The sequence below is a fragment of the Corythoichthys intestinalis genome, chromosome 12 (assembly GCF_030265065.1).
Source record: "Corythoichthys intestinalis isolate RoL2023-P3 chromosome 12, ASM3026506v1, whole genome shotgun sequence".
Lineage (NCBI taxonomy): Eukaryota > Metazoa > Chordata > Actinopteri > Syngnathiformes > Syngnathidae > Corythoichthys > Corythoichthys intestinalis.
Window position 1 is genome coordinate 51881028 of NC_080406.1, and position 23444 is coordinate 51904471.

General features: G+C 39.3%; 1 protein-coding gene across 1 annotated transcript in view; it reads right to left on the reverse strand.

The window, feature by feature from the left end:
• The window catches only part of kcnh3 (potassium voltage-gated channel, subfamily H (eag-related), member 3), a 309609-nt gene that overhangs the window by 34961 nt on the left and 251204 nt on the right, over window positions 1–23444 (reverse strand). Inside the window, exon 11 of the mRNA XM_057852133.1 lies at window positions 13245–13459. Coding sequence (XP_057708116.1) covers window positions 13245–13459 — 215 coding nt within the window. The remainder of the gene's footprint in view (window positions 1–13244; window positions 13460–23444) is intronic.

The following is a 23444-nucleotide window of genomic DNA, read 5'->3' on the forward strand; positions in this document are numbered from 1 at the left end:
CCTTTTTTGTCTTTTCATTTTGGGTTTTGTTTTCTATGATGCCTCATTTAACATGACAGATGTGGCTCGGGATGACTGTGAGTGTGTTGTGTGTCATTTCAGGTTAATAACCGCTGTACTTTTATGTTATTTACGGTAGAATACCATTTACAGCGTTTTCTCACAATACTTAAAAGTGTGTGCAGAATTATTGAAGGGAATAAATATAATTTGTCTATAGTTAATTGCACGTACAGTGGGGCAAATAAGTATTTAGTCAACCATTAATTGTGCAAGTCCTCCCACTTGAAAATATTAGAGAGGCCTGTAATTGTCAACATGGGTAAACCTCAACCATGAGAGACAGAATGTGGAAAAAAAAACCCACAGAAAATCACATTGTTTGATTTTTAAAGAATTTATTTGCAAATCATGGCGGAAAATAAGTATTTGGTCAATTCCAAAATATCATCTCAATACTTTGTAATACTTTGCAATAACTGAGGCCAAATGAATGGGGCCATGTATCGAGAGATTTTGAGTGAAAATCTCCCGATACATGGCTCCATTCATTCTTTCCTTTACAGAGATCATTCGTCCCTTGCAGAAAAACAGCCCCAAAGCATGATGTTTCTACCCCCATGCTTCACAGTGGGTATGGTGTTCTTCGGATGCAATTCAGTATTCTTTCTCCTCCAAACACGAGAAGCTGTGTTTCTACCAAAAAGTTCTATTTTGGTTTCATTTGACCATAACACATTCTCCCAGTCCTCTTCTGGATCATCCATGTATCACCGAGTGTCAAGACAGAGGTGAATGGCCACAGCCAGATTTTTGGGGGATTTTATGCGAGAAACATGGTAATATAACAAAGGTCGCGATGCAGAAATCGCAGACATCAAGGAGTGGTCGAGATGTTCTTTTTCGTATATTTACCCTTGTAAATGTTTTTTTGTCTTTCCAATTTTCCTTTGTTTGGATCGATTATTAACATCTAACACTTTGAGGAGTTTATTTCAAAGAGGGGTGCGAGCAGAAACTCCTTTTTCAGTCTTATCTGTGTTTTCCGCCAAATACTGTACATATGTACACACACTCATCCAAAAATCTCCACTAAACGGGCACATCAATACAAGAAAGAAACCTAATAATGAGTGTTCCATACAGTATACTAATGGACTAAATTAATTCATGTAAATTAGCAAAATAAACATACAAAAAGATATAAATAATTTAAAATATGCAAAAAAGACCACATAAATGTAAAAATGAACATACACTAGAGTGCGACTATTGGCTGACAGGTGTGACAAAGTGCTATCTACTGGCTAACTCCTAACTTTAAGTGAACGTGACACCATAAAAATGTTATAAATAGCATTAGTATGTGAATTAAAATCATATTTTGAGACGATTCGACTATATACAACAATTTGGCAAAGCGGAGATGACGAAATAAGTCTTTTTATCTGCCGTTTAGCTCCTCCTGTCATTATAGTGCTCTGGTGCCCTCATCAGGGTGATGACATCAGCAGATTAGTGATTTCAGCTGATTTAGAATTCAACCCAATGGAGGAGGAAGATTCAGAACGAGAAAACGCGACAGAGAAAACCCTGCAAAATTTCATCATTGGTTTTAATCCCTCTACTCCAATACTTTGTATCTAAGCATTTTCCCCTCAAGTGCTAAATAAATTCTATGGTCATGAAAAATGCAGCAACAAAAGCCTGCAGCACCTTGGGCTGGGGTGATGCGAAAAATAAACGAATTAATCTACAAAATCCGCTGAATCCGCAGTCCTTATGCATACAATAGTAGTCACTCATTTTCCTGGCGCGGGATTCAAAATGTTATATAAAAATATCGATCGCTTCCACACACATCCAAGCGGTCCATTTCATTCAGGAGAATAAAATACCGCGCGAAATATAAAATAAACATGCTTTTTGCTGTCCCAGGCACTTTAAAGGCAAATATAAGTCTACAATTAATCAACTCAGACACAAAAAAAAATGGGCTTAGAGGATCGATGTGTCATCATGTGTCAAGTGTACACACGCCCAACAACAACAAAAAGAGTGACGACTGAACAGGTCTTCAACCAAGTTGTAGTACTGTTATTCAATGAATTAAGTCTTGTCTGTTCAGTTTGGCCCTTGTCCTTTGCATTCCTGAAAATAAAACTATGTTCAAAGCAATGGTAGAGTATGACTAACTATTCATTCACATTGATACTGTTCAGAACATACAGTGTAAAACAAGCAATGACTAATAATGGTTGAATTTCATATCTCATCATGCAGACAGATTTTCTACTTGAATCTTTCTCCTTCTTCATTCCCCATCTTGCCCACTCTGCATCCTCTGGTTCACTGCCACCTCCCTCCTCCTCATTTTCCTCCTGTGGCACTGTGATTTATTTTTAGCTCCTCCTGTTCTATTCTTAGCATTCAGCTCCAAAGGCATCCAAAGCGACCCTGCATGTGCGATGTGGGGGCGTGATCATCAAGTGTGCACACGATTGCTGCACCACTCGTGTCTGTGTGTGTTACTGTAACAGGAATGTGTGTCCCAAAATTACATGCACGTGCCTTTGCAGTTTGCACATAGAGTACTTATCAATACAAGTGCTCGCCCTTGACTCCAGAGCAGGCATACATAGCAGATGTACGCCACATGACAAAAGAGTCAGAGCTAATCAGTCATGAAGTATGTATGACATGTTCTCAGGAGTTTCTTGCCACGAGTCGATGTTCAGCATCTGATTCAAAACTGCACCCAGTACGCACAGTATTATGTGCAACTGCACAATAAATTTACATCCAATAAAAACATCTATCATTTCATTTACCCATTCATCAATATATCCAATGAATTAATCGATTAATTCAGTCACTTGTTCGAAAATCAGTACATCCACGACTGAAATAATCAACATCTATCCACTCACTCATGTACCAAGCCACCCAACCATTTCTCCACTGTTTAAAAATCCATTTATCATCATCATCCATCAACCAAAACAGTCACTCTCGTCCATTCTTTCACACACACTCAATAAAGATCCATTCATACACTCATTTAAATATTTATCCTTTATTCATTCATCTTTTTGAATTCAGCATACAACTGCCAAAATACATGCACGTATCCATCCATCCATCCATCCATCCATCCATCCATCCATCCATCCATCCATCCATCCATCCATCCATCCATCCATCCATCCATCCATCCATCCATCCATCCATCCATCCATCCATCCATCCATCCATCCATCCATCCATCCATCCATCCATCCATCCATCCATCCATCCATCCATCCATCCATCCATCCATCCATCCATCCATCCATCCATCCAGCCGTCTGTTCACTCAGCTTTAAGCTAGTCATTCACCCATTCATCATCCACCTAAACACTCACACATCCGTGCACCTATGAACCTAATTTGGCCAGTTGTGGATTCATATTTTGTTTCTTTGGATTAACTGCCATCATTGGTGGAATGTAACAAAGTAAAAGTACTTTGTTCCTGTATTTAAGTACATTTTTGGTATCTGTACTTTGCTTGAGTACAAATATGAAGTGGTACTTTCAGTGGCGCGGGAAGTGGGATGCTGAGGGTGCTGTAGCCCCCCTGGTGTTGGGGAGAAATAAAAGTGTTTTGGTAGATTTGAGTTGCAAATACATCTTTAAAAAATCAAACAATGTGATTTTCTGTTGTTGTTTTTTCCACATTCTGTCTCTCATGGTTGAGGTTTACCCATGTTGACAATTACAGGCCTCTCTAATATTTTCAAGTGGGAGAACGAGAACTTACACAATTAGTGATTGACTAAATACTTATTTGCCCCACTGTATGTTGAAAAAGTGCTGTCGAGATGCCGCCGTGCAGAGTGATCGGGCTGAACGATTGGAAAAACTGACATTGCGACTTTTTGGGGGTTTGTGATTTATATAAATATATATATATATATATATTTATATAAATATATATATATATATATATATATATATATATATATATATATATATATATATATGCGTGTGTCTGTGTGTGTATATATACATATGGCGGAAAACACTCAGGCGACTTGAAGTTCTGCTCTGAAACCCCCAATTTGATCAAATTAAAAAATTGTCCAATATGCATGTGTGATACATCAACAGGGCATTTAAAAAAAAAAAAAATTAAACAATGAAACCCTAACTGGAGGTGAGAGCATGAGAGACCATAATTAAAGACGCCAGGATTTTAACGAGATATTATCGTGTACTTACCTTGTTTCGATCCAAAAACTCCATGTAGCATGTATCAAAACAAAGATGTGAATGGCCACAGCCGAATTATTGGGGATTTTATGGGTGAAACATGGTAATATAACATGGGTCGCGATGCAGAAATTGCAGATATCAAGGAGTGGTCGAGATGTTCTTTTTCATATATTTACCCTTTTAAACGTTTTTTTTCTTCTTCAATTTTTCTTTGTTTGGATCGATTATCATCTAACATATCGGAGAAAATGTAACAGGAGCAAAAAAATACAATTAAGCAATAGTTATGAGGTAGACATCCGTGACTTTTTACAGACACCATTTTTTTAAAAGTTTAAAATATGCGAGTGAATAATTTTTTAAAGTGTGTGTGTTTTTTATTTTTAAACGAAATAGTAGCCATCAATTAATGGTTCTAAGCTAAAAATGGCAGACATTTTGAATAATATATATATAATTACTTACCTTTTTATGGCTGGGTTGAAACAAAAGCGGTTGCATGACATCTGTAAACGGGGGTTTCCAGGGTAAAACGGACAAATTATAATAGTTCTGGGGCTTAATGCACCATGAATCTGCTATGGCAGCATATAGACATATTTGTTCTATCAAACACAACAGTTCTTTTGGCTTAAAATACTGCAGTTTATTTTAAAAAGGCGTGCAAGAGCAGAAACAGCTTTTTTAGTTTTGTCTGTGTTTTCCGCCATGTGTATATATATATGTGTGTGTGTGTATATATATATATATATATATATATATATATATATATATATATATATATATATATATATATATATATATATATATATATATATATATATATATATATATATATATATATACAGTGCTGCTCGAAAGTTTGTGAACCCCACAGCGATGGTCAGATTTTTTGTAAAAAAAACTAAAATAACCTTATTAAATGTTAAGTTATACCCAAATCCACAATACTGACATTCCAAATAATGGACTGAAACAAAAGAAATAGTTATATTGTCATTCTTTATTTAACAAAAGTGGTTGATTTAAGAAAAACTCAGATATCATGTGTGCAAAAGTATGTGAACCCCTTCAGTTAATAGGATATTGCGCCTCCTTTTGCAGAGATTACCTCAACCAAACGGTTTCTGTAGTGACTAATCAGCCTCTCACATCTACTTTGGGGGATTTTTGCCCATTCTTCCTTGCAGAACGCAGTCAGTTGAGAGAGGTTTGATGGGCGTCTGGCATGAACTGCTCGCTTCAGGTCCCGCCACAGCATTTCAATGGGATTTAGGTCAGGACTTTGACTGGGCCAGTCCAGAACACGAATCTTCTTCTTTTTCAGCCATTCCTTGGTTGTATTGCTGGAATGCTTTGGATCATTATCATGTTGCATGATCCACCTTCTGCCAAGCTTTAACTTCAAAACAGATGGCATCAGGTTATGTTCTAGGATTTGACAATATTCCTCAGAATTCATGATTCCCTGGACTATGTGGAGTTGTCCAGGTCCTGAGGATGAAAAGCAAGCCCAGATCTTGACATTCCCACCTCCATGCTTCACTGTTGGGAGAAGGTTCTTTTGGTGGTATGCAGTGTTGACTTTTCGCCAGACATGGCGGTTTTGGTTGTGACCAAACAGTTCAATTTTGCACCTACATCAGTTGATGAAAACTCTTTTTAATTTAGTCTCGACAACACAACTGTTAAAAAAACAAAAAAAAAACTACTGAATTGATTGATTAGGAAATCAGGTTGAAATAATAGAAAATTCCAAAATGTTGAGGGGGTTCACAAACTTTTGAGCAGCACTGTATATATATATATATATATATATATATATATATATATATATATATATATATATATATATATGTATACACATATATATATATATATATATATATATATATATATACATATATATATATATTTTTTGCCCAGGTTCTCAGAGGAGGACCTGGAGATGTGACTTGGTCCTCATTGAGCTTGAGAGCCGACCCGCCTGATGCGATAAAATTATGACAAGCCAATTACCTTTAATTAATTATTTTAACAATTAATGCTTGATTAACATCAACTGGCACAACAAAATTATCATTACTTTGAAGTGAAATGTAAAGAAATAAACATAAAAGCACTCAGTCAAAATAAAGGGCATTATGCGGCTCCCATATTAAATCCAAGCCTTTGTAAAAGTGGGATGTCCTCCTCATAAGAGCTCATTGAACGTGCATGTTTGTAAAATGCGAGCAAAAACACGTGCATGGCGCTGTTCATTACCTTTATTCCGCCACTTGTCCATAGGGCGAGTGGGGTCCTGTCTGACATCGATAGTTTGCTTAATTGCCACATGCTCTCTGTTTTTTTCGTGCTTTTCAAAGTTTGGATGGCTGAAATTCTTTGACCCTACATAAAATGCTCTGCTCTTTTCAGCGACATTGGGATTCTCACGGCACATTTTGTACCGCATTTCCATGCGAGTATCATTTCCTTCTAGCCATGGTACCTCCTGCAGCCACTTTTCAGCAAAAGTCCTTTTTTTCGGTAGCTCCGGTGACGTCTGTCGTCTGTCTGTCTTTTGACCGGGGTGGGGGAACACGGAAATAATTACTCAGTGGGGCCTGCCTCTTTGACATTTTGAGAAGTGATTTTCTCATGTCTGCCGCATATACAGTGGTCAGCCATCGGTACGCAAAAGCGTATGGAAGCCGTTGAGGGCCAGCGCGTTTGTTTAGGTCCAGTACGCATGCGCGCATGCAGACCACTTACAGTGCCTTGCAAAAGTATTCGGCCCCCTTGAATCTTGCAACCTTTCGCCACATTTCAGGCTTCAAACATAAAGATATGAAATTTAATTTTTTTGTCAAGAATCAACAAGAAGTGGGACACAATTGTGAAGTGGAACAACATTTATTGGATAATTTAAACTTTTTTAACAAATAAAAAACTGAAAAGTGGGGCGTGCAATATTATTCGGCCCCTTTACTTTCAGTGCAGCAAACTCACTCCAGAAGTTCAGTGAGGATCTCTGAATGATCCAATGTTGTCCTAAATGACCGATGATGATAAATAGAATCAAAAATTTGTGTAATCAAGTGTCCGTATAAATGCACCTGCTCTGTGATAGTCTCAGGGTTCTGTTTAAAGTGCAGAGAGCATTATGAAAAGCAAGGAACACACCAGGCAGGTCCGAGATACTGTTGTGGAGAAGTTTAAAGCCGGATTTGGATACAAAAAGATTTCCCAAGCTTTAAACATCTCAAGGAGCACTGTGCAAGCCATCATATTGAAATGGAAGGAGCATCAGACCAGTGCAAATCTACCAAGACCCGGCTGTCCTTCCAAACTTTCTTCTCAAACAAGGAGAAAACTGATCAGAGATGCAGCCAAGAGGCCCATGATCACTCTGGATGAACTGCAGAGATCTATAGCTGAGGTGGGAGAGTCTGTCCATAGGACAACAATCAGTCGTACACTGCACAAATCTGGCCTTTATGAAAGAGTGGCAAGAAGAAAGCCATTTCTAAAAGATATCCATAAAAAGTCTCGTTTAAAGTTTGCCACAAGCCACCTGGGAGACACACCAAACATGTGGAAGAAGGTGCTCTGGTCAGATGAAACCAAAATTGAACTTTTTGGCCACAATGCAAAACGATATGTTTGGCGTAAAAGCAACACAGCTCATCACCCTGAACACACCATCCCCACTGTCAAACATGGTGGTGGCAGCGTCATGGTTTGGGCCTGCTTTTCTTCAGCAGGGACAGGGAAGATGGTTAAAATTGACGGGAAGATGGATGCAGCCAAATACAGGAACATTCTGGAAGAAAACCTGTTGGTATCTGCACAAGACCTGAGACTGGGACGGAGATTTATCTTCCAACAGGACAATGATCCAAAACATAAAGCCAAATGTACAATGGAATGGTTCAAAAATAAACGTATCCAGGTGTTAGAATGGCCAAGTCAAAGTCCAGACCTGAATCCAATCGAGAATCTGTGGAAAGAGCTGAAGACTGCTGTTCCCAAACACTCTCCATCCAACCTCACTGAGCTAGAGCTGTTTTGCAAGGAAGAATGGGCAAGAATGTCAGTCTCTCGATGTGCAAAACTGATAGAAACATACCCCAAGCGACTTGCAGCTGTAATTGGAGCAAAAGGTGGCGCTACAAAGTATTAACGCAAGGGGGCCGAATAATATTGCAAGCCCCACTTTTCAGTTTTTTATTTGTTAAAAAAGTTTAAATTATCCAAAAAATTTTGTTCCACTTCACGATTGTGTCCCACTTGTTGTTGATTCTTGACAAAAAATTAAAATTTTATATCTTTATGTTTGAAGCTTGAAATGTGGCGAAAGGTTGCAAGGTTCAAGGGGGCCGAATACTTTTGCAAGGCACTGTATGTGCACCCCTGTATATATATATATACACATATATATATATATATATATACACACATATATATATATACACACACACATATATATATATATATATATATATATATATATATATATATATATATACATACATACATATTGCATTGCAGTCAATTTTATTACTTTTTTTCAATTCTGCATAGTTATATAATATATTTATGTTCAAAATATAAAATACAGGAAGTCCCAGTGAAGGAGAACAGAAGACAAAAGCGCTTGAAAAAGAATCGGCTTGTGCAAATATAGCCTGTTTTTTCTTTTTTAAATAAACGAGCTCGCGGCCTCAAAGGACAAGATTACAATGAAAGTGGTATGCCAAAATGGCAGATAAAATGCAACTTGCACCATGTGATACGATAACAACACTTACAGTGGGGAGAACAAGTATTTGATACACTGCCGATTTTGCTGGTTTTCCCACTTGCGAAGCATGTAGAGGTCTGTAATTTGTATCATAAGTTCTCTTCAACTGTGAGGGAAGGAATCTAATACAAAAAAACAGAAAATCACGTTGTATGATTTTTAAATAACAAACCCTTGGCAGAGAAGCAGCCCCAAAAAAATGATGTTTCCTCCTCCATGTTTCACGGTTGGGATGGTGTTCTTGGGGTTGTACTCATCCTTCTTCCTTCCTTTCCTCCAAACATGACGAGCTGAGTTTAGACCAAAAAGTTCAATTTTGGTCTCATCCGACCACATGACCTTCTTCCATTGCTCCTCTGGATCATCCAGATGGTGAGTGGCAAACTTCAGACGTGTCTGGACATGCGCTGGCTTCAGCAGCGGGACCTTGCGTGCGCTGTAGGATTTTAATCCATGACGGCGTAATGTGTTTCCGATGGTTTTCTTCGAGACTGTGGTTCCAGCTCTCTTCATGTCATTGACCAGGTTCTGCTGTGTAGTTCTGGGCTGATCCCTCACCTTCCTCATGATCAGTGATGCCCCATGAGGTGAGATCTTGCATGGAGCCCCAGAACGAGGCAGATTGACCGTCAACTTGAACTTCTTCCATTTTCTAATAATCGCTCCAACAGTTGTTACCTTCTCACCAAGCTGCTTGCTTATTTTCCTGTAGCCCATCCCAGCCTTGTGCAGGTCTATTATTTTATCCCTGATGTCCTTACACAGCTATTTGGTCTTGGCCATTGTGGAGAGGTTGGAGTTTGTTTGTTTGAGCGTGTGAACAGGTGTCTTTTATACAGGTAACAAGTTCAAACAGGTGCAGTTACTTCCGGTAATGAGTGGAAAACAGGAGGGGTTCTTAAAAAAGAACTAAGAGCCGAAATATTTACTAGTTGGTAATGTATCAAATACTTATTTCATGCAGTTAAATACAAATTTATTATTTAAAATTATACAATGTGATTTTCGTATTAGATTCCGTCCCTCACAGTTGAAGAGAACTTATGATACAAATTACAGACCTCTACATGGCTTGCAAGTGGGAAAACCAGCAAAATCGGCAGTGTATCAAATACTTGTTCTCCCCACTGTAACTGTGGAAAACTTTGCCTTGTAGAACCTCACTCACAAGGAAGATGCAGCAGCAAGCACCAGCCGTGATGAGCCCAGCACAGGTGCAGAGCAGGAAGGTAGGATAGCAATGTTCAGTGAGTGGATATTAGAATTAATTTCATTGATTACGTGGCGTCTTTAAACGGTCATAAAATGGACTTGAATTGATCAGAAATTCAATTCATTGTTTGCTTTGCAAAAAAAAAAAAAAATGGGGGCGGGGTTCTGTTCTGTGTTTCTGCTTTGGAAATTATATGTAAGTATTTTACACCTGTGTGTTTCAGGGGAAAAGCTACAGTATATGAAGAAAATTTGTTAATAAGTACTGCTGTTTGGAAGCTTACCTATACTTATAGCTTGTAGCTCAAGCGAAGTGCGGCGTTTACCTGGTATTTTGTATGCAGTTGTGTTGAATGTTTCTTTGTTACAGTTGTTTTATTGGAGGATATTCAATGTTAGCTGTGCACAAGGAAACACTGTTTTGGGCAGTACATTTATATATTTTTGTATTTTAAAGAGCTAAAAAGTAACAATATATACTGTATATCCAGAAATGTCACAGAACGAGGGAGGACGAGCGGTGCGGACCCAAAAGCAGGGAAACAAATACAAGGCAAGGCAGGGAGGCAAGGCAGGGTAGCAGTGAACTCAAAATTGGTTCAATGATAATCAACAAAAGCACAAAGTAGCAACAAAAGGCTAGGTTATCAATTAAAAGGCATAAAAACTGACTCAAACAGGGAATGCAGGAACACGAGGTTTTCAGAAGTAGATATTGACCACACTGGGATAGATATCGACAATAACGCAACAAGGAGTGAAAAGAAACTGGGAGTTTATATGCACACACTGACAGGGGGTAACGAGACAGCGAGGAACAGGTGGGTGACACAGGAGGATGCAGCTTGGAGGATACACTAGGAGCAGGCACAATAGGTGAAATCAATGGACAATCACAGGGACACACTAGGACAGACATGTCCAAAGTCCGGCCCGGGGGGCAAATGCGGCCCGTGGTCAAATTTCATCCGGCCCCCAGCCTCTGTCATAAAATCAATAACGTCTGGCTCACACACAGACTTAATAAATTGGTCAGCAGCACTGCTGTCAGCATATGAAGTATCTTACACACTAAATGCTGCTCCTCATTTACCCAGTAAAATGCAGCAGCACTCTAAGCAACATTACCCCGTGTGACCCTTTACTCCCAATTTTCTAAAATGGTGACAATCAACAACAAAAAAAAGTTGACTGCGATGGCCGACGCTTCAAGGATAGGTGGAAATTGGACTATTATTGACTAAAATACGCAACAACCGTCTGCCTCATTTGCAAAAAGACAGTCGCTGTTTTTGAAGATTTCAATGTGAGGCGATATTACCAAACAAGACACGCTGACATGTACGACAAGATTACAAGGAAGATACGAAGCGAGAAATTGAAGCAACTTGAAGCTAGTTTAATTTCACAGCAGCTGTATTTCGCAAGAGCCCGAGAGTCGAAAGAGAACGCCACAAAGGCTAGTTGCGAGATTGTTGAAATTATTGATTAAAAAAATAAATGATAAAGCAAATGTGACACACAGAATGGCTAGCTAAAATTCGCTTAAATATATTGTTCTACATAAAGGACGTGAGCCAAGGTCGGTCCCCCACATTTTTACCACACCAAGTCTGGCCCCCTTTGCAAAAAGTTTGGACACCCCTGCACTAGGAGGTAACCAACACAAAACCTAACAAGAAATACAATGGCATTTCCAAAAGAAAAATATACATGCTTTATCCTCTGCAACACTCACAGAAAAACAGAAAGAGGAAATACAGGACTGTAACATGTTTGGAACTTTTGTTCAGATTAAAAAAAAAGAAAAATGGAGGGGGGGGGTATCGGATTAGGACTCTTTATCGGCAGATTCTCAAAATGAAATGACTCTGACTCGGGTGCAAAAATATACGATCCGGACATCCTTATTTTAAATCATATAAAGTGGGCCGGTCTGAGGCATGAAATTCCCAGGCTGAAAATGAGTCCCACTCCGGCCATGATTTCTACTTACGCAGAAATTTGGGTTACGTCACCAGCATAAGAATGAAACTCATTCGTAACCTGGGCACTACCTGTATATGTATCACATTTTGCATCGGGAGAAAATACTTTTACTTTTTACATGTACAGTTAATTTTATAGCAAGTACTTTTGTACTTTTATTTAAGTAATTTTATAACACTGTCTGTGTACTTTTACTTAAGTAAAAAAGGTGATTACGTCATCCATCACTGACTGCCATTCTTGTTCTACTAGCATGCACAAGAGAAGAGGGCGTCTGCTATGAAAACACATGCTCCTGAACTGCCCTCCTCGTGCATTAAACTTCTCTCATGTCAGCACACTTGCTCACTCGGACTGCAGTAAAAACGCAGTGCAGTGAGAGAGGAAGAGGAGACGCCAGGCATAGCCATCCTCCTACTCCTCGGCTGGCTGGGTTATTTTTAACCAGCCTGATCCAATCTTAGAAGCAGCTGCAGGGGACACAGCCAGCCAGGGAGAGCCCGTGCTTCCCCCCTTAATCTCTCTGCTCTATTTTTAGCTGCAAGATGGCTTCAAACAGCAGCACTGAGCTATTCTCGGCTCCCCTCCCGCTCCTGCTGCAGCACCCGCCGCCACACTGTTTGTGTGTATGTGTGACTGCACACTGTGGTGTAAACATCCCACTGCATGTGTACTAAATTCGCATTAGCCAGGTCATGCATGGCCATCATGCGTGAGAGCTGCTCTTAAGGTGTGCATTCCCTTAGGATTTTATATTGCAATTCGGTGGCTGCACATGTACAGTAGGTGTGTGAAGTGAATACGCACGCATATGCACATGGCCACACAATCATGTAAATGCACATATTTGACTTCATCTCCATTTGCCTTTATAGACTTCCTACTCTTACCTCATTGCGAAGCAATGTGGCATGTAAATTGTTCTTTAGCATTCTTCAATTTTAATGACCTTAACTTCACATCGTAAGGACTCGTACTTCATTAAAAGATAACAACTCACATCTGAGCCATGGCCCTCCCGCAGGTTGTAGGTGAGGTCGTGTTGGATCTCACTGATAAACTTCTGGGCATACTCCGGGTACAGTCGCAACACTTCTCGGAGGCCTTTCAAGCTGATGTACTGCAGGTCGCAGTAGGTCAGCGCCTTGACATTGGCGTTGGTCTTGATCACTTGCTCCTTTGTTAGCGAGTCGGAGCCAATCAGATCTCCTTTACCTGCATGAATACACCCACAAAACAATTCAAATATTAGCACTGGAAGTTTTCAAAATGTTTCATTTTGAAAACACAGGTTTGAAACCCACAAAACAATTCAAATATCAGCACTGGAAGTTTTCAAAAAGTTTCTTTTTGAAAACACAGATTCGAATCTAACGGTAAATCACCTGAACCAATACATGTGAAAATTAGTATAAGTCAATACAGATTTATTTTGCATTGATCATTTAGCCTATCAAGTAATTAGGTTCATATTCATGAGAAATGTAGCCCTGACCCCCGTTCACCCAATTTGTTTGGTCTTATCAATGTCCCGTTGTCCCTACCAATGTTGAGACCTTTGACCTTTTAGCCAGATTGCCGGAATCACGCCAGCCAAACCACCGGACCCGCGCTGGCGCAGCTCCAATGACCCGGGCCGGCGAAACCCGACAACCCGACCAACAGGCCAAACTCCACGCGTTCACCTTAGTCTTAACCTCTTGAACTGATTCCATTTTGACATCTGGAAAAAGGCTTCGAAACACAAATCGACAATTTATTCAGGTCGACAGCAATCAAATGGCAAGGCAAAACAGCAACAGACTCAGGCGAGGAGGCAGACTTGTTCCAGGGTCACCATATCGCAAGTCAACAAAAGATTCAGTCTTTTTGAAGGCTCTCACGGGGCGGGCCGTGGGCAGGAAGAGGGGTGTGTTTGGGTCTTCTTCTGTTGCAGATTTGAGCGGTCAAGTTCGTGTGTCACCGTTGCTGGGTCATGGTTAGAGGCAACGGACGTGGGAGGTTCGGTGCGCCTCACCGTCTGAGAGGCGCTGAGCCATCAAACTTCGGGTCAAAGTTCTTTTTGTTATCAGGTGTTGTGGTGGTACAGGACGTCCCGCCATTTGTTCTGGACTGTCTTGAAGCGCTGACTGTGGGATTTTGTGTTGCAGAGGTGGGTTTGTAGATGTTTTGCCTATCACCTGGTAGTCAGCGTCAATCTTGCTTAGTCAGCTGCATGACGCACGTGTTGATCTTCCGTGGTCAGAAGGCATCATGCATCTCTCATGCCTTATGTCAAATATATTCTGCTTGTTTTCCTTAAACTATGATATAAATGCTATTTATTTTATATTGGGTACGTTAGAGTAATACAAACAGTCAAACAGTAAATAGGAGAAAACATGCTATTCCTTCAAGACCAAACATACACCCTTGCCTGAATCAAATGATTATGTCATCAGCAAGCCCTCCAGAAGCCTGATAATGATGCTGATTGGTTGATTCAGGTGTGTTGGAGGAGGGAGATATGCGAACACAACAGGAAAAGTGGCCCCGAGGTCCGGATTTGGTAAACCCTGGCTTAAGAGGCAGATGGACGTAATGATATACCTATAGACTGTACGTAAAGTAAAGATGTGTGATTGTGGATGATCAGATGGCGGTGGGTTGATATGGAGACAGTAACCTTATAGGTGCCGCAACAATAGGGCTGCAACTAAAGATTATTTTTTATAATTGATTAATCGGATGATTAATTAAATGATTAATCGGATAAATGTCACTTTTTTCAATTACCTTCACAATTTAACTTGAAGTTGTTTTAGGCATGTTGTAGGTTACAATGAAGACAAAATGGATGACTATTTCCTTCAAAAATAATGTTTCATGACAGCTTCCTGACTTAATTGTAGTCTACAATGGTACTGTTTTAAGTTCATTAAACCTTTTTAAAGTATTTAATAAAGGTGCTGAGTATAAAACATTAAAAGAAATTCTTGGTACACAAATTAGACAAAATTACTGTTCATTCAAATAAAAAACAAAAAACGCTGCTGGTTGACTTTTTTTTCTTGTGGGCTAAGTGCTGACATAAATTATGTCCCTGACATATTTATTGCCTTTAAAACAACACTAGCTAACTTTTCCACCTTTATAAAATGTTTTCATAACATTTGTTATGATTTGTCGACTGACAACTAGTTGAATGACACCTCTTTTATATCTTGGGGGGGTCTGTATCGCTTTCACCGGCACTAATTAACTTTTGTGTCTGCCACACACAAAAAAAAATACAAATGTGCTGACTGTTTTACGGCATACGTCACTTCCCCCTTTACCCATTCATTATAAAGATAGAAGCCGATGCTAACGCTTTCACACGACTTCTGTAAAGATGGCAGAGCAACAAAAGAGACAAAAAGTTTTGTCTGAGGAGGAACAAGATAGGTAGGCAACCATGATACACAGACCAAATATTGGCCCTGCTTTCACACGCTGGTGTGACACCACCCCCGACGAGTTCGGGTGGGGTGGGGGGTTGAGCCACACTAAGCCACACAGTTGCCAACCGTCACATGCACATTGTTTAGCTACAACTGGATTCATTACCTTATCAGTTTTCATCCTTTACACAGCCGCTGGAATCAGCAATGTTCTTTAATCCATCTGCTGGTGACCATCATGATTTTACAACACTATGCGGGTGTTCACTAGTCCACATGGAAAACGCAGCGCTGGTCCTCATGGGAAACGCAGTCTTCCATAAAGCAAAACACTACCTCTTTTGTCCACCGGTGTGCTTTAAAAATACTAAAAAAAATTAAAAGGCAGATTTTAATGAATCTTTTTTTTTTTTTTTTTTTTTAACCAAACAGTTGTTCATAAATACAATCCAAATCCAATTTCAAAGCACACACTCTTGTATGACAATTTACGGTTTGGAAGTTTGTGTTGAAAGGAGACTCTAAGCTGTTAAATGAATGGGTTTATGTGTGTGGTTTCTTTCCCACGCGGTGCCTTCAGGTACACCACGCAAAACACTCCGCCACATTAGAACCCAATTTGCTACATTATTACAGGTATTATTATTATTATTAGTACTATTATATTATTATTCCAATTTTTATTGATAATTTATTTGTTTTGCCCTGCGTAATTGCTATTTGCAATAGTACCAGCAGTATTTATTGAGGATTTAGTGTAGGTTTTCAAGCTGTGGAATGAATGAATTGAATTATAATGTATTCTTTAGGAAATCCTGCTCAATATACGACCATTTTGATTTACAAACAAGGTCCTGCAACGAATTAACTTCGTTTGTAGAGGTACCACTGTATTCTTGATTCAGCAACCCAACCTGAGTGTAGCAGTGCACTCTCTCTCTTGCTCTAATCACATTACGCATAAACAAGGACCCAAAGGGGACTGCTCATTGCTGCCGGCAAAAATTGATTATCAATTTTGTTTAGTTTTTTTCATCGATTTAATCGATTAGTTGTTGCAGCCTTAACCAACAAATCACTGGAATGTGATAATGATAACCTAATGTGAAGCCATCATTCCCTGTTGGAGCTCCCTTTGCGTGCTTGGAATCCTAATTCTTAGTGCAGAGGAGAGAATGGAGCAGGAATTAAAAAAGGGTGATGGCATGTGAGGGAGGAGGGCGAACGAAGGAAGCGAAGGTGCTGACAGACTGGAATGGAAGAGGATGGAAGGCGCGAGAGGGCTGAGAAGAACAAAAAGACTCAAACCATCCACCAAACATCTTGTAGATGTCCCTCATCAGTGTTCTTGCCCCCCGTTTCTCTCCCTGCACGCACTGTCACACAGATGATGGGCGGCAGCTCAGTTGACAGGGACCGCCAGCAGCTTTAGGGAAATCTGCCGTTAATAATCGCAGCAAAACGTTCAACTGAGCTGTAGACGGCGCTCCCAAAGTGACACTGCAGACTCGATGTTCTTTCTGTGTGTGCGTGTGGAGAGCGTAATATATTTTTTCTTGTCAGTGATTTGCAACCTCTCCATCTACTGTATTGCTTTGGCCCTGAAATGGCATTGTGTTACGGTTCAACAAAACAACGTTTATCTCCAAATTGTATTGATGCCACAATCCTGTTATCGCCCTGTGTTACTGAGTTGTGTTTTCCCAGTTGCCTGGTGAGTGTGTACGCGAGCAGCCTCCTGCACACACTTGATTATAATGACAATCAACCATGTTCATAAGCCACTATTTGCAATTTCATATTAATTGTTGTTTGCAAATGTGCTTAAAAGGGGTGTCACTAGACCAAATACAATACTGGGGCACAGTGGGACACTGGCGAGCGAGCAAATTTTTTTTTTTTTTCTTTTTAGCATTTTTTATCATAAAAAGTTAGAAATAGCACTTTAAACTAGTGATGCACGATAATACATTTTTCAACCGATACCGATAACCGATAATTTCCTCCTCATTCCAACCGATAACCGATAATGTCAAGCCGATAATTCTATTTAAAGATTTATGTAAAATTTAAAAGTATACACAAAAGAAAATATTACTGTGCAAAAATATAATTTATTGCTCTTTTTTTCAACATAAAATATGAACAAGTCGTCAATTCCAACATCTAAATAATGACAGATTGTCTGACATTGTGTAATGGTAAACTTTTGGCAACAATTACTTACAGAGTAAATACCCAATTTGCACAAAAATGCCTTTAAAAGTAAGCCATTCCTAACATATATAACATTAATACACTGCAAAACACACCTCCTTAAAACTATTCTGTTTTAAGTGTAAATCTATTGGAAATAAGTAAAATTATCTGCCAGCGCTTCAAGTGTATTTCTCGCAGCTTTCTTGGAAGAAAAATAGCTAGCTGAAAATAATCTTAACAGCCTTATTTTAAGCAATACATTATTATACTTAATCCTAAAAAAAAAAAAAAAAAAACTTGGAAGAAGAAAAGATTTTGAATAATATTTGTGGCTACAGAATATTATTGTTATTTCATTACAACAGGAATGTGCATATTTAAATTGATACGTGTTAATAAGTGCCAATAAGTTTTGATTATCTACTGTGACTGCAATTGAGCAGACAAATAAATTAGATTAATTTGAAAAGTGATTACTAATGTTATATGCTTTGTTGCACACTGTAAAAATGATTAACTCAAAAGAGCGAGATGTCATGTACCCATTCTGCAGCGCTTTGTTTACATTTGCGGCACTAACGACATGTGCTTTACAGCAGCTAAACTGATACACGGCAGTACTATTTGGATGGAGTTGGAGCTCGCATCTCCGTGCGTGTTGTTTTGTGCCTGAGTTTTGTTAAGCCGAAAATAAAGGCAGTGTTACAAAGTCATCTGACCGCTCGTCATTTTACATACTGAATGCATGATTGACTGGCTGACTTCATTTTCTCCATGTTTAAATTATCATCTAACCACTGTGCCGTCATGACAAACTTGCTTACTGGACATCACTTCTCCAAATGTACACGGTGAAAATGTGATTGGCATGTTTTTCATGAAGAATGGTGGTCGTATAAACTGCATTATTTTTTTATCCAGGGCTTTGGCTCTCGGGTCATTTCGGTAAAAAAAAAAATCGTATCTCGTCTCGGCGGCGGCTACGTTTCTGCCAGATAATCCGCCCGCACCGGCCGGTTCGCCGCGGCGTATTCGGGGGCTGGCTCTGCTCGCACGCCGTGAGGGAACGCTCGAGAAACCGGGGTGTTCGCCGGAGGTCCTGAAGCCGTGGAACCGGGCTCTGCCCGCCGCGGCGGCCTGCCGGACCAGCCAGAGCGGCGGTCTCCGTCGGAGGACGGCTACTTGCCGACTATCGGTCTCCAGTCGTGCCGGTGTTCAGCCTTAGATGTGAGTTTACCACCCGCCTTGGGCTGCTTTCCCAAACAACCCGACTCTGTATCGTCACAAGCCCCGTAGTTTAACTTAGTGTTTACAATAGCTTTAGCATTCCCGCTAGCAGCAGCAGGCTCGCATTCGTTCCAAAAATCTTTGTGATGCAGTTTTAAATGGATGCTGGGTTAGTGGTTTTGAATGAGGACGCTTTCTTTCGGTCTCGTGGAACTTCTGCGGTACATGTTTCGAAGATGGCGAGAGCGTCGTTTTTTTAGTAACAGCCGCCATAATATTCAACTATTTCTTGTCGTGTAACTCCGCCTCCTCAACCCCTCCTCCCTCAGTGGCTTCAGAGAGGGGAGGGGTTGAGGAGGCAGCATGCTGAATTCTTCGGTTGCGCACATTTGGAGGCTAAATCAAGTATATAATTATCGGATTGCATTATCGGTTGAATTTTTTTATTATCTGGATTATCTGTGTGACGTCATAATTGCCATTATCGGCCGATAATTATCGGCGACCGATATTATCGTGTATCTTTACTTTAAACTATATATAATCAAACCAAAATACAAGTTTCTGTAAAAAAGTGAGTTTTTTTTTTCAGCCATCAGCATTTCTAAAAAAATTGGAACGTCCCTTGTTGATAGTCAATTCACTTCTGCTTATGCTCATCAACTTCCATCTCTTCTTCACCTCTTCCTACACTCTGCTACTCGACTTTGTCTTGACAGAAATTGGGATATATCACTATAACTGTTATACACTTAATCAGTGTTTCTCAACCGGTAGGTTTTGACCTAATAAGTGGTTTATTTTGCCTAGGTGGGTTACCTAGCTTACCTCTTTCATTCCTCATTGCTGATTTATCCTTGCTGCGAGCAAATAACTTTCTAATATCTTTTTGCAAGAGTAATGCTGTTTGAGTCAAATAGAAATAAAAAGTAATACATCTTGTTACAGATTACAGGAACTGCAGTAAGAAATAAAATGCTTGTAAAACTGCTAGAAATTATGGTGAGTACACATACAAAATTGTTCGCGGTTATATCCCACAGATTGATTGATTCTATTCATTTTGATCATATAAACAAATAGCAATAAATAACAGCAGCATTGATACAGTTTCAATACCACATATCATATTAACACAATATTAGACAAAGCTAATGAGTGAGAGCCTCTCACTCAAATCACATTTAATAGTCATTGTATTCATAGCCATTTAGTTAAAAGATGGCAGCTAGTCTGCTACTTCCATTTGCAACCAGAGTAGTTTACTGCAGTTAACTGATACCTGACTGATACCTAAATTGTAAAGTTGAACAAATCATGTGAATAGGCGACCAAACAAATATCAACACAGAGGTAAAAACGAACAACAAGGATGGACAGTTTATCTGGCCTTAACCTGTAAAGCAGGTGGGAATATGTCATTTGCACTGTCGACTATATGATTAGCACATGCGTCGTAATACATCCCCTAGCAAAAAGTATGGATTCACCAGTCTCGGACGAGCACTTGCTCAGACATTTTATCATGTAGAACAAACTCAGATAAAAAGTTTGAAAAAATAATGAATTAGTTCAAAAGTGCTACTCTTTAGCCTTCACAAACACTAAAAGAAATGATTATAAATATTGTGGTGGTCAGTAAATGTTACTTTTATAGAGCAAGTGAAGGGAAATATACAGTATATGGAATTACTCCATTCTGAAGAAAAAAATATGGAATCATGAGAAACAAAAAAATAACAATCAAAACTAGGGTTGTTCCGATCATGGTTTTTTGCTCCCGATCCGATCCCGATCGTTTTAGTTTGAGTATCTGCCGATCCCAATATTTCCCATCCGATTGCTTTTTTTTGCTCCCGATTCAATTCCAATCATTCCCGATAATTTTTCCCGATCATATACATTTTGGCAATGCATTAAGAAAAAAATGAATAAAACTCGGATGAATATATACTGTACATTCAACATAGAGTACATAAGTACTGTATTTGTTTATTATGACAATAAATCCTCAAGATGGCATTTACATTATTAACATTCTTTCTGTGAGAGGGATCCACGGATAGAAAGACTTGTGACTTTGTATATTGCGACTAAATATTGCCATCTAGTGTATTTGTTGAGCTTTCAGTAAATGATACTGAAGGCCATGCCCAATGCATGATGGGAAGTGGAACCATGACAAGTGAAACCACGACTGTGCGTAGTGCTACCAATTCATATATCTTCTCTGCGATGAGATATAATTCAATGTGTTAAGAAAAAGATCAATTGCTACCTTGCTTCCCCACATTGCATCCCATGGTATATCTAATCGTTGGGAGAGGGATTGAAAGATTTAGCCAATTAAAATGCAGTTCCAAAGACTGCCAAAATTCTCTCTACTCATTGTACACTGCCTTTTAGTTCTTTGTATTGGCAAAACGGCGCCATTACAGATGGAGCACGTCAATGCGCGAGTGGGTCGTGCAGCGCACGCATTAATTGCGTTAAATATTTTAACGTGATACATTATAAAAAAAAAAATAATTACCGCCGTTATTGGGATAAATTTGATCACCCTACCTTAAACCTAAACTAAAGACTCTGGATAAGTGTAACATATCATGTCTGTAACGTTAAATACAATTAGAAAACGATTTAATTTAAAAATATATAAAAATAAAGGCATGGCCGATATTTTTTTGCCGATTCCGATACTTTGAAAATGATGTGATTGGACCCGATCGATCGGGATGCCGATCGATCAAGACATCTCTAATCAAAACACATCTCTAGTAATTAGTAGCACCACCTCCAGCTTTTATGACAGCTTGCAGTCTCTGAGGCATGGACTTGATGCGTATTCTTAATGAATTTGGTGCCATTTCTCATTGGTTGCAGTTGCCAGATCATTGTTGTAGGTCGGAGCCTTGCTCTGGGCCATTTTTTTCAATTTCCCCCACAGGTTTTCAATAGGGTTGAGATCTGGGCTATTTGCAGGCCATGGCATTGACTGGCTGAGTCTTTCTCCATGGAATGCTTTCACAGTTTTAGCTCTGTGGCATGATGCATTGTCATCTTGGAAAATGACAAACATATTTTCAATTGAAGGGATAAGAAAGCTTTCTAAAATTACAATGTAAACTTGTGCATTTATTGAAGATTTAACCACAGCCATCTCCCCAGTGCCTTTGCCTGAGATGCAGCCCCATATCATCAAGGACTGAGGAAATTTTGATGGTTTCCTCTAGCCAGTCATCTTTGTAAATCTCACTGGAACAGCACCAAACCAAAGTTCCAGCATCATCACCTTGTCAAGAGTCAAGAATCTGCATTTAGATGTTTTTGTCAGGCAGTCATCTTTGTGAATATCACTGGAACAGCACCAAACCCAAGTTCCAAGGAATTTTGATGTTTTTGTCAGGCAGTCATCTTTGTAAATCTCACTGGAACAGCACCAAACCAAAGTTCCAGCATCATCACCTTGTCAAGAGTCAAGAATCTGCATTTTACAAACTCAGATAAAAAGCTTGAAAAAATGCAAAAATTTTGATGTTTTTGTCAGGCAGTCATCTTTGTAAATCTCACTGGAACATCACCGAACCAAAGTTCCAGCATCATCAACCTTGTCAAGAGTCAAGAATCTGCATTGGACAAGGTGATGATGCTGGAACTTTGGTTTGGTTCTGTTCCAGTGAGATTTACAAAGATGACTTCCTGACGAAAACATCAAAATTCCCTCAGATTTTTCTCAAGCTTTTTATCTGAGTTTGTTCTACATGATAAAATGTCTGAGTTAGTGCTCGTCCGAATAAATGTTGGCATCACTGATAAGAAGGAAGAAAGCTCAAACTGGTGAGTCAGAATAGAGCGGATGTGTGAAGTCTTATGACAATAGATAGTCAATCCCTCCAAAAAAAAAAAAAAGAGACAAAATGTTCTCGCTTCAAACTGTTTATTTGCCACTCCCACTTGTTCTAACAAAGAGATTCAACCCTATATTGCTAAGTGTATCAGTTGATACTAGCATTTTTGGACCTCATTGTAGTAAAAAAACTTAGTTTAAAACTTTATTGTTTTCAATCTCATTTTCGTTATATTTGTTTTACCCATAGGCAGAGTTTAACTTTTGTGGGAGGGTGGGCAAAACAAGTTGCACTGTCAGCAATAAAATTAACTTCCAATATACTGTAGATGTAAAGTTATGGACGAAATTATTGGCACCCCTGGAATTTTTCCTGAAAATACAGCATTACTCACCGAAATTAATGCAATTACAAATGATTTGCGCAACCAAATATTGAGCTGAGGGTGCCAACAATTTTGTCCAGCCCATTTTTTGCATTCTGTGTAAAATTGTGTGTATTTTG